Source organism: Toxotes jaculatrix, chromosome 24 (genome assembly GCF_017976425.1).
Source record: "Toxotes jaculatrix isolate fToxJac2 chromosome 24, fToxJac2.pri, whole genome shotgun sequence".
NCBI lineage: Eukaryota > Metazoa > Chordata > Actinopteri > Toxotidae > Toxotes > Toxotes jaculatrix.
Window position 1 is genome coordinate 7,958,218 of NC_054417.1, and position 12,328 is coordinate 7,970,545.

Genomic DNA, 12,328 nt, shown 5'->3' on the forward strand with positions numbered 1-12,328 from the left:
ATGCTTAAAATTCCTGATTACCAACACTATAAGTAACAAATACAAAGGAGTGCACAACAATAAACTGTGACCCGACAACAGACATAAAGGGCAGTTGAATGACAAGGAAATACAAGAATGACCAGAATGTTATGAAATATGCAGTCTGTGAATGTGAGTACTTATCCATGGCAATGGGGGACTCCCTGTGTTCCATTACTGTCCCAGAAATGTGACCAAAAACAATTTGAGTACATTTACTGAGTTTGTTGTCCGAGGCGATTATTATTCTGATCATGATTTGTTGAGAAAATGAGGGTATTATCCAATTATTCTGTCTTATCCACCAACGCCAGCAGCGTTATGTATCAGTTTATTAATTTGTCTGCATTTCTATACAAATTCCTCTATTCTGATGATGATTCTTGGGGGGGGGGGGGGGGGGCAGCCAGAGACTGGGCACACCCCAGACAGGTCACCACTCCATCACAGGGCTGATACAGAGACGAACAAATGTTCACGCCCACATTCACACCCATGGGCAATTTAGAGTTGCCAATTAATCTTTAGACTGTGGGTGGAATATTATGGGGCATGAGGAGAACATGCAAACTTCAAACATGAAGGCCCAAACTCAAACCCAGACCCTCCTGTCTGTGATCAGAAATGTATCATCTAAGGATCATTTTACTGTGAAAGTTGGAAGGAAAAGTTTTTTGTTTTTACTAGTGATAAAAGTGATTTATATCCAGTTTGAGCCAGGAAATAACGGAAAGGTTCAAGTCAAGTTTCTGTATTTGCCTCAGTGATTAAAATCACTCTGATTCCGGGAACGATGTGGTTAAGATATGACTAATGGCTGCAATGTGTTATCTTTTCCTGTTCTGTCTCCACTGCGTCGTGTTACAATGAAAGTCATCAGTGTGTCTGCAAAATCTCACCAAGACAAATTCCTGTGCGTCTACTGAGTTTGGTGAAATATGTGATACTGACTCTGATCATGATGTGCATGGGAAAAAAAAAAACAAAAGATCTGAAGGACTCTGTCTCGCTCAACACACCAGTGCTGTTCAAAGGTACACTGCCGGTCATCATTAAGCCAAATACCAAGGTGAATTCTTGCACAGTTACTATGCCTGGCAACAGACATGACTGACTTTGACCATGATGCTGAAGTGAATGGACTGATGGGTTTGTGGGTGATGGTCTGATCCTCAATATCAGAACTGCTTCATGTTACAATGCGAGTCATCATACTTCTGCTGGCATTTGAGATAATTCGGATGATGTTTTGGCCTTATTGCGGGACTCGTGTCTTTCTTTGTGCCTGCATTGTTTCTGGAAAATCTCGTCTGTTTTCCGGGCTTCGGTCTGATGAGGCGGCCCAGCTCGGCCGGGCTGGGCCTCCCTCGGGAGTCACTGGATCCCTTGTCCGATCACAGGGCGCCGCGGCCTCAAACAGGGGCGCATTACACTTAGTCAGCAGACCACAGGAAACAGGAAAACAGAATCTGCTGCTTCACGCCGTTCTTCCCAACCCTCAACCATCTCCCATGGCCTAATCGGGTTACACCTTCATCTATTACATCCGAACAGGTCTATAGCCCTGGTTTGGTTTGTCCTGGGTTTAGGAGCAGCTACATATACAGAGATATAACAGAATTCAACTGTCAAGTTTAATTTTTAGACATTAAAGTTCAACGGGCAGCTACTCTGGACTTAGGCCTCCAAAACTCATATCTTCAGGTCACATCTTGTTGATATGACCATAAATCTTGAGGTCACAGCAAACACAAAAAGCTCCCTCAGAGAGTCTGGGTTTTATTTTGAGAGCTACCTTCTCTTTTTCACATTAGAATTTTCAGTGATGTCTGCAGCCATACTTCTATTCCAATTTGATCAATTTTGAGCCAAAGTACATTTGCAGAGGCTTATGCTCCTCTTGTATTTAAGTAATTTACACTCTCTGACTTGAAAAACGTTCCAGGTAAGTGGCAATGCTCCTACTTATGCAAAATGTATCTGCACTCCTCCTCAGTCTGCATGTAAAATGGAAAAGCATTCTGCAGTTTCAGCTTCAAACACCTCGTGCTTTGTGTCTCTGCATGGGAAACATGGTGAGAGCCATAGGTCTGAGCAGATACCATTCTGGAAAGTGGGTCACATCACACACAATAAGTTACATAAACATCACAGATGGACATTCATACAAAAAAAAAAGGGGGCTGCATTCGGAGCCACGTTGGCCACTTTCCACCATGCACAATACATTTTCAGCAGGGAACACAAAGACATCCATCCATGCAATAAACCCAGGCAGAAAAAAAAAAACAACAACAACAACAGACAGAAAGAAATGTGTTACGAACTGAGTAAACAAGACGCTGTCGAAAGAGCAAAGAGAAGAACAAAATGGTGGTCTGAGATTGAGGTGGAGAATTCATACCAAGCTCTGAACCCAAAAAGGGGGGAAAACTAATAGTGTTTCAACTTCAGTTAAACTGCTCTTACCTCCACCATAATGTGAAAGGCGTGCTTGTTGAAAAGGAACATAAGAAGCAAACAGAGAAATTATTGCTATTTTCTGTCAGTTAGTGGATGAAATAGAGGCAGATGAAAGGTAGGAGATGAGCGGTCCTCCCTGAACAACCTTTAGCTCCCCCTCGTAGTCCAGACCAGGGTTTCCAAAGCTATGGTTTAGGACACATGAAGGGCCCACAGGTCTGTCTGTTAATAAGCATGGCACCAAAGGCAAGATGGTTCATATTATCAACTTAAATTATGCTCTTAAGGAAAACAACTGAAAATGAACTGAACAATATGTAAAAGGGAAAAAAAACAAAACAAAACTGTTTCTAGGTCACAGTAAAACCAAACACACATAAATGCAAAGTTCACAATCACAGCACCCTGAGGACAGATGCATGAAACTGTTCCAATGTACCCACAAAAATCATGTCGGACAGAGAAATGTTGGGTAAAGAGAGTGAATGTAAGCCCCTCAGCTGAGGAGATTAACACATAGCTCAGACTGTACAAACTCAGACACAGAAAATATGTCTCTCAACTGAGGCTAATGTTTAGCCCCCCCACCCTTTCTTTTTTATATAACTGACACATTTTTGATACCTTACTCAAGAAATTCATTTTATATATAACCAAAGAGACTAAAAGCTCCAATATAAAAAAAGTCAAATAATCAATATTTAGTCAACATTTCAATAGAAATCAGGAGCTATGTGATCACAGAATATGTGGTATAAACACATTTCTGTCCATATCAAAAAGGTTTTTTGATACCCAGCCATATGGAAGGTAAACATAATGTTATGGGAAGGCAGCAAATTAAAGTCCCTCGCTGAGGAGCTTTACCGCATAGCTCTGGATGTAAAAACTCTCTTTAACAACACGTGCCAGAATAATTTGGGAGCAATCAAAGTTTTGAAAAAAAAACCCAAAAAACTGCAGAGTTTCGGGGGCCGCTTGATTATATTTGGAGTCCACCGGAATTCCTTGGGGAATTCTTTGGAAAGCTGAACCCAGAAAAACAAGATGTACTGTACGCAGCTTCATAATAAAGCAAGTGAGGAGACTTTGGTCAGAATCGATCTGTAAGATGGATAAAGATGAGAAAATAGGGTCCAGGACAAAAAAACGTTTAAGTGCTCCAGGCCTCTCCGTGTGAAAGCTGTGGGTCTGTGTACTCAGACAGAATCAATTCCAGTTTGCCTCCACTTCGCACTGTGGTGTGAATAATGGAGGCTTGGTGGCAAATATGCAGTCCATGATGGACCACGATCATAACGACATAATGACAGTGTGCAATAAAGTTACTTTGCTGCAAATAATTGTCTGTATATCACACTGGATTTGAGCTTTTTCGTAGGGATTGTTAAAAAGTCTGTGAAGTGAGCATGTGTGCAACAGAATCCAACATAAACCAGCCCTCTTCTTTACGAACGCCACCCAGGTCCCCCACCTCCACCCAGGACCCCCACCTCCACCCTGACAGCTATATGAGACAGTACAGCAGTGGCTCTTTCCACTCGTCTGGTTTTCTGTCTTTCTTTCTTTCTTCAGCGCCTTTCCATCATAAAATTAGAGAGCCGCGATAATGGATCCATTAATGATCATTAAATGGGAACAATTACTCTTGCGTCATGAAGACAGCATGTTTCATTACCTTGCAAAGAGAACCCGTTCACCACAGAGAAAGATGTGACTAAACTCGGTGGTACAGCACAGTTACAGTATGAACCTCTTTATCTTTATGTGGTTTTACTCATAAGCAGAGATCAGTTCTGTGTATACGTTATGTGTTTGTCTCCGGCTCTGTTCAGACTGCTGCTACTTGTTGATGAAATAATCACATTCCTACTCCTTTTAATTAGAGATTTAGATTAAATGTGCACAGTGTGATTCAGAGCTCTGCCGTTTTGAAAACACCCAGCATTGTAGCTGGATCATGGACAGAGTTAGGGAACAGGGGGGAAAAAAAATAATCTATTACTACCAGCAACCTATGATGAACAATTACAATGACTGCCCGTACACACAGGGCGCTTTAAAATCGAACTAGCAACAGGTGTGGGCAATTTGTTACTGTCAAATTAAAAATACATGACTAAGTATAGAGCATTATGCTTTGATGAATGCAGCATTGTAGAGAAACAAGCATGATAAAGCACGCAAAGTGTTTAAACGACACTAACACAGTGAACTGCAAGAAGCTGTCCACAATTTAAGTGCCTTTGGACTTACAGTCCAGGAAAAAGACCTGAAATGCCTTCTTTATAAATTCTGATTTCATCGGGCAGGTGTTCCACGGCCTAACACAGTAACCTGTGGTCAGACAGAAGGTGTTTGTGTTGCGTTTTTTTTTCTCTCAACAGTCTAAGAATCGCTAGAAGCTGTCCTCTATGACTTTGCAAGAGTGAGCTGTTTTGAGTGATTGTCAGAGTCACCTCTGCTTTTTTTTTTTTTTTTTTAAATACAGCCTGTGGTGCAACACATTCTTCAACAACCCCCCCCCCCCCCCCCCCCCCCCCCCTCCCCACCACCCCCCACCCCACCCCAAAAAAAAAATAAAAAAGAAGATAGAAATAAATCCTTCCACATCTCCCCTCCCGCTGCATCCATCTATCTCCTCTCAATGGCTTTCTCCATCTTCTGTATTGAAAAACCAGGTTTAATCAATTACAAAGAAAGTTATGGAAGCCAGTGCTTGCAAATGCATCTGTTTGTTTTAGCTTCCTTCAAGTAGCAGGTGGGTGGGGTTTACTGCATCACCTGCTTCTGGAAAAGCATATGAGCTGACATTTAAAAATATTCCTGTACAAATGACCACCTTCTCCTCTCCTGTCTTTGTGTACCTACTCATGCGTGCGCTAACACACTTCTGCACAGATGCACATGCGATGATACACACGCAGCAGGAACTTCATTTGTTCCATCCTGGCTATTTTATTTCATTTTATTCCCCTTGTGATTTTAGCAATCTTTTAGCTGTTCTTTTTTTTTTTTTTCTCCCACTGTATCATCATTCGTCATCTGATCCACTCTTCTTTGGTCATGATCTTGTTTTGTTTTATGTTGTTTATTTATTCATTTATGTGTTTCCAGGTAAGATGTTTCATAAGCCTCTCAGCGGTGTTGTTTTTCCAATGCACATTAGCATTTGTTTCCTGATTGTTTTTGTCAGTGTCTTATCTCTTCCCTGCTTTGCTTTGGCGCTGTGCAAATATAATAACTAAGTTGAGAGAATTGCATGTCTCTCCTCATTCCCTCCCCCGCACTCACCACCCACCCACCCACTCACCCACTCACCCACTCACCCACCACCACCACCATCCTCTGAGGCAAAGCTGCGAGCATCTCTGTGTTTAGTTTTGTTTGCCTATATAAAGCCTCATCAATAATGCAGAGGCCCCTGACTCCTCTTCCATACAGTGGAAGCTGTGCATGGGCTTTCTTTTTCCCCCGGCTGCCGAGCAGCACAGAATATAGCTGTACTGCTGTCGTGTTAAAACCGCCTCTGAGTCATTAAAACTAAATTAATCAGGAATTTGGAGAAACAGCCTTACTCTTTATAACTCCCCCTACAAGAATGGAGATTTGTGAAATGTTTAAAAGGTTTACAGAGGCGATGAAACTGGCAGATTCAAGTGAAGGCTGTGAAAAAAAAAAAATACTAAGCACCAATGGAAAAGTACAGCAGGATAGGATGGTGTGAGTAAGCGAGGAGCAATGAAAGGTGAATGAGTGCACGATCAAATGTGGATCAACACTCTATTTTGCCAACAATTATTTTAACCTGAACAGCACAAGATGTGCTTGCAGTGTACGTGTGACTAAAAGCTTCTCTGAAACAATATGAACTATCCCAATTAAATTCATCTCCTGGCATGCTAGTGTGGCGCATTAAAAGCAAGTCTGAGACGTGGTTGAGAGACTAAGGGAAAAGGAAAAAGACATAAGCAGGGCTACTCTTATCCCTCTATACAACTTTCAAAGAAGAAACCGAAAAAGCAATCATCCCGACGTAAACTCTCCGTGCAGTGTGTCCGTTCTGGTTGACCGTAGCTCTGTCCCTCTGCTGTACAGGGCAGCAAAGGCCAAGGCTGTTTCAGCCCACTGAGATCAGTGTTGAAGTTGAAGGTTGGTTAAATAGAGAGGGCAGAGCAGTGTTTCTAATGTGTCATACTGCAAACTTCAGACAATACAAGAGTCGTTCTATAGGAGAAACTAATGGGCATTGATTCATGTCGGAAATAAGTATCAACAAAATCGACCAAAGCTGAGTCAGACACTTTCTGCAATAAATTATCTTAGATCTTTTTAACCTGCTTGTTGTATGTAGTGTTCAGTTCATGGCAGTACTTCAGCACACACCACTCTGTATTTTATACAGGTAACTGTGGACAATTTGGGTTATTGTTATGATTGTGTTGGGACACAATGGTCAACATGGCTGAACAGGCAAGAAGAGTATAGGACTCTGTGTTTAACCTTGAAGGTTTGAGAGACCGTTTTATCTGCTTTTCATTTTCTCATCCTGGTACTTACATGTGTGGGGACGAGGGCAGCTGGGTAGGCCAGTTTGTGATGTCTCCACATCCAGAAAGAGAAGAGGACAACGGCAGCCAGGCCTATGATGGGAACCAGGGAGTAAAGGAGAGTGCTGAAGAGCTGGGGCTTCTGGGAAAATGGGTTGGAGGTGGCTGTGGGGAGAGGAAACGGAGAGAGGGCAGTGGAAAGAAGAGGAAAACTTAATAAGACAGGACTCAGAACTGGCTTATTTGATCTGCATGGCAACAAAAGTTAGAGCAATGAAATATCAAAAATTATGGACAAATTATGGTCGGAGAGAGAGGAACAGAGAGGAAAAAAGAAAATGAAGAGAAAGATGGAGAGAAAAGAGAGAAAACAGCATGCCTGATTGGCCTGACATTGTGCTACATCATCTCTAAGTGCAGCACTAACCCTGCTTACAGCTTACTGCCACTGTGCTTAGGGAGCATATCAATGTACGCACACACACACACACATACACACACACATATATATATGCACACACACACGCAGCAGGATTAACAAATCCATCTCGTGACATAACGTAATCCGCCTGCCAAAAATAACAGAGCTCTGAACTGTGTCCGACCCCTGCAAGAGTCGCTTGGTGACGCCTGCTGGCTCAGCCTGTCCTACCATCACAAGGTGTGACAGTCTGATTCGGCAGTGCTGTCAAAGCGCCGACGCTCGGACGCCAAACGCCACTGCCATCCTCGGGGGTTAGGGGCGGAAGAGAGGGAGTGAGGAAAGGAAGGGGAAAGGGCCGGTGGGGCTGCACCAGCTGCATGATGGGACTCTCAGGGCGTTTGTCAGAGAGATTTTGGGAAAAGTTTTTCTCTACAGGGTGTCTGCAGGTTTCAGAAAGTCACATTTAAAGGAATACAAAGAGACAGAGTGGCCTGTTGGACAATTTAGCCGTAAAGTGACGAGTGAAAGGACATTAGAATCTCCAGTGGTGGTTCAATCCTCACCAAAAATACTAAGTACTGGTCAACACAGCAACACTGCAAGAGTCCCATTACTTTCTAGGACAATTAATGACTGTGCTAATTGTTTATATCAGTTGTTTTTTTCAAACTGCAACGTGCAACTCCAGAAAAAAAATCAACTCAAGCTGCGGCTGAAATACTGTGGAATACTGCTGTGCGTGTGCGTGTGTGCATGTTGGTCTGTACATACTGTAGGCGGTCGAATGGTGGGGGTCGCTCTGTGGGGGCGCTTCAGGGGCGTACAGGAACCTCTCGTTGCACATGTTGCCTTCACAGCAGCAGAAGAAAACGTCGGGACTCTCCTTCCTCTCCACACACTCGTTACTGCAGAGGACATGGAGGTGGAAATTAAAAACAAACACACTCAAACTCACAAACCAATCCTCTTTTTCCTCTGCGCACGCTGCAAAGGACGTGAAAGCAATTTATTTTTTAAAGTGTGAGTGAATACACACACGCGAACAAACACATCATGTGCATTTGCACACAGATAAAACACACTTTGTGCACAATTGAAGTGGCATGTGCTCACACACGTCTCCGTGCACTCACTCCAGAAGATATGATGTTTTCTAAAAAGCAGGAAAACACACACACAAACACACTTGGACCGTATACACAACTACACACAAACATACACTCCTCTCCTTCCTCCCCATTCCCTCGCTGCCGCAGAAAGACATGAAAGAAAAACATTATAAAATAACTCCTACACATGCCAATATACAGACATGCAAACAAACACACAGGTACACTAACAATCACACACACACACACACACACACATACACACACTCACTCTCTCCTTCACACTCACACAGTCATCAGATAAAAGCCAAAGGAAGTGGCAGCCGCCCTCGACTTGCTCTGGACTCTCCAGGGAGGCGAGGCGGCGCCGTCTGAGCAGAGGTACCCAAACTGTGCGGGCTGCAGAATCTACAGCAACTTCATCGCCCAGGAATCAAAGGAAAACACAAGCAGAACTGGCTCAAACCAGCATCTGATGCCAGGTTGATGTTCTAGCGAGGAACAAACTATAATAATATCATCTATTAATATCTGCTCACTGTTCTGGGTTTGGACGCTTGGTTGCACTGCACACATCAGACTGAATCCACATTCAGTGGAGATTCAGGCAGCATTTTAAATTTCATCTGTCTGTCGGTAATTAAAATTGTAGCCTTGTGCGAGTCATTCAGATGGGGGAGCACACAGAGGGACAAAAACTGTGCTCATGGTGATTTCAAATGTATTTACAGCCGAGCCTCCTTCGTGATGTGCCGGCTTTGTCCTGTTTGAGAGACCTGTGCTGCTGCTTTGTGTCCAAAATCAATGTTCAGGGTTTGGGAAGGACGTGTGCCATAATTAAAGAGAAAGTGCGAGGATGGATGAATACACTGATAGTCTTTGATTTGCTTCTTTTTTTATTTTTCTTCGTGGTCTTTTATCTCCCAAACTGGGATTTTAGACCAGGGTTCAGTTTATTATTCAGCTGGTTCTTGGTTGCAAATTTTTGATCTAAGTGTGTTGAAATGACACGTGTTGACAGTGTTAAAGGGTATTTGCAGGATATTTCCTCTGTTAGCCAGCTACCTGTCGTAGCAGTTGACGTCGTCCAGCCAGCAGCCTTGCTTGACGATCTCCACGGTGCCGGAGGCGTTCTTCCACGTGGCAAAGCAGTGCCGTCGCTTGTCTTTCTCGCCGTAGCAGGGTTCGATGCCGCTGCGGTTGGTGCGCTCCTTCTCCCAGCTGGAGTTGTAGTACACGCACTCCTGAGTCTCCGAGCGTCCTAGGATGGCACCTGGAGAGGACAAAGAGGACATGCTTTAAAAATGTGCTGTTAATAAAGCATCCACGCATTTGTGACTTTTCCTGGGGGAGATAAAAGTTAAAAAGAACAATTTTTCTATAAAACGTTTTGCAAGGTAAACCCTCAAAAACGTGCGAAAGCGGCTTTTAAATTTGGGGATTTATAAACTTTACAAGAGGCCGGGAGATGAAAAGGTTTTCCTGCTCCAACACTGAGAAAGAAGCTAATTTAGTTTTGTATCAAAAGGACATTTCTTTACAGCCTCGATGTATGAGATATGGTGAAGTTGTAAAATATTTATTTATAATAAAACCTACTTCTGTGGGACTTAGTTTTTTGTTTTTTTTTAATTCCCCAGTTCCCCAGTGCTTCAGAGTCAATACACCAATGAAAAATGAAAGCTTTTTTAAGATGAACAATAAAAATCAGCCAGGCATGACTGACAAAAACAAGGTTATAGAGGAACACACACGCAGAACGGAGCGACATAAATCCTCTTCACAAACACAACAGAGGCAAGCCAATCAACATCCCTCCCCGCCAAAATAAAGGAGACTCTGATTTCCTGCAGATGGACGCAGGCAGCAGGTTTTCGCAAACCGATATCCGGAGAAATGACTCCATGACAGCTTGTCAGTTTAGCGTTGCTGCTGCCGCTTCTCATCACCTGTCAGAGAGTTAGTCCAGTTTAGACTGCTGACAAGACTGAAGATAGTCAGCCTCTGTTTGCTTGCTTCCTGGCGCTGCAAACCAAACAGCTCAGACACACAGGAAACCAGGATTGCTTCCTATGAATCTTTTTGTTTGTGCTCTAACGGCACACTAAGTAGGACTTTTGCCGCACCAAGATGTTCGTGTTGACTCTCAGCCATCCATGTGCATAATCCAGAGCTCAAATTTCATTTGTTTTTTTTTTTTTTTCCTTTTCACAAAGATATTTCTGCTGAGCTGCACACTTAACAGCCAGCTTACTCCTCTCCACGAACGAGAACATGTGACTTAACTTGTTTGCGAGAGAAGACAGCTCATCATGCCCTGGAAAAGGAAAGAAGTGCATGTGGAGGTCAAATGGCTATGAACTTCCTCAGGCTGTTGACTTGAGTGGAAAAAAAGCCGAATCACGCACTGTGCTGGATGCCTGGAGCCTTAATCATACAATGACATACATATGTCTTTTTCTATATTCAGCAAATATGTAAATGCACATGATTCCTGACTAATCTGTGTCAGCTGGAGTTCATGCTCTATGATGCAGTTCCATAATGATTTTAATATTCTTCTCAGTGTTTTGGAGTTAAATGCTGTAGTTTGGGTTCTCATTCGTGATTACTGAGATTTGTGGCTTATTGTGCATCTATTTATAAGCTGTCAGATGAAAACATTTGAGAAACCCCCCCAGGGCAGAGGTATCAGAGCAGTTAGTGGACCTGTTTTCATTTGTTTATTCTACTTTAATTCCCATTTTTTTAATTTGTCCGTCCTGCTGGGATTTGCACTCTTTACCAGCTTTTATTTACTGTTGCTAAAGAGCCCCATAATTTAACGCAGAATAATGCTCCTATTTATGTGATCATTACCCACTCTCCTTTGCCAGTGAAATAACACTGTAGAGGAGAAGTGTCCTGTCCGCCCTGACTGTGTCTCCAGTCACAGTAGCTTCCAGAAATTAGGGCTTAGCTTGCATAATGGAGGTTAACTTCAGGAAGATCATGTATTTTTCAATAAAATGGCTGCTTAAGTCAATCCAGCTAATGCCAAACCAGGCCCTGGAAAGCGCCGCGGGTCTCTTTTCAACGACATTAACAGCTGCAGATGGAAGCGAGAGGAGAGTGGCTACTTCACTGGCAGCCGAGGTCACCATGCCTCTAAGCAGCGCTGACGGCATTTTCTCTCGTCAAATCCATTTCCCACGAAGCCCCAAACTATTTCGCATCAACAGGTGCAGCCCGTGAACTGTGGTCTGTGTGATCGAGTGCAAATGGCTGAAGCAAAGGCAGAGAAGAGAAAAATAGTCTGGACTGATGAATGAGTGGCGCCTGGGAAAAGTCGAAGTATGTTGAAAATGCAGAAATTAATTGGTTTAAAAAAAACAAAGCCCGGATATTTACAGCGAAATGCGTGCGAATACATGAAGCAAAGGCAAACGCACAAGTAAACAGACCCACAAAGCTATACCATATCTGCTTGTGGGGAAAAAAAGTTAGGGTTTGCCTGAACATGAGCATAAATAAAGCCACAAGGAGGATTACATCATCTGAAACGTGTTTCATGTGGTCTTGATTTCGTTCCCTCCTACAGACTCCCCCTGAAAATTCATTTAATGCAAACAAATCACCCTCTAGATTTGTTTTTAAGTGCACATTTTGCTTATGGAAATAAACATATTTTACAACACCGACTGCATCAAAATTGAGGTGCGAGCAAATTACGTGAGTTCAACTCGCTGCCTGCAAAAATCAAGCCAAGGAAAGGAAGGAAA

General features: G+C 43.0%; 1 protein-coding gene across 1 annotated transcript in view; it reads right to left on the bottom strand.

Moving 5' to 3' along the window:
- Positions 1-12,328, bottom strand: part of LOC121178066 (activin receptor type-2A) — a 38,720-nt gene that overhangs the window by 9,819 nt on the left and 16,573 nt on the right. Inside the window, exons 2-4 of the mRNA XM_041032570.1 lie at positions 9,633-9,840; positions 8,230-8,363; positions 7,045-7,199 (exon numbers count right to left, since the gene is read on the bottom strand). Of these exons, the coding sequence (XP_040888504.1) occupies positions 7,045-7,199; positions 8,230-8,363; positions 9,633-9,840 (497 nt within the window). The remainder of the gene's footprint in view (positions 1-7,044; positions 7,200-8,229; positions 8,364-9,632; positions 9,841-12,328) is intronic.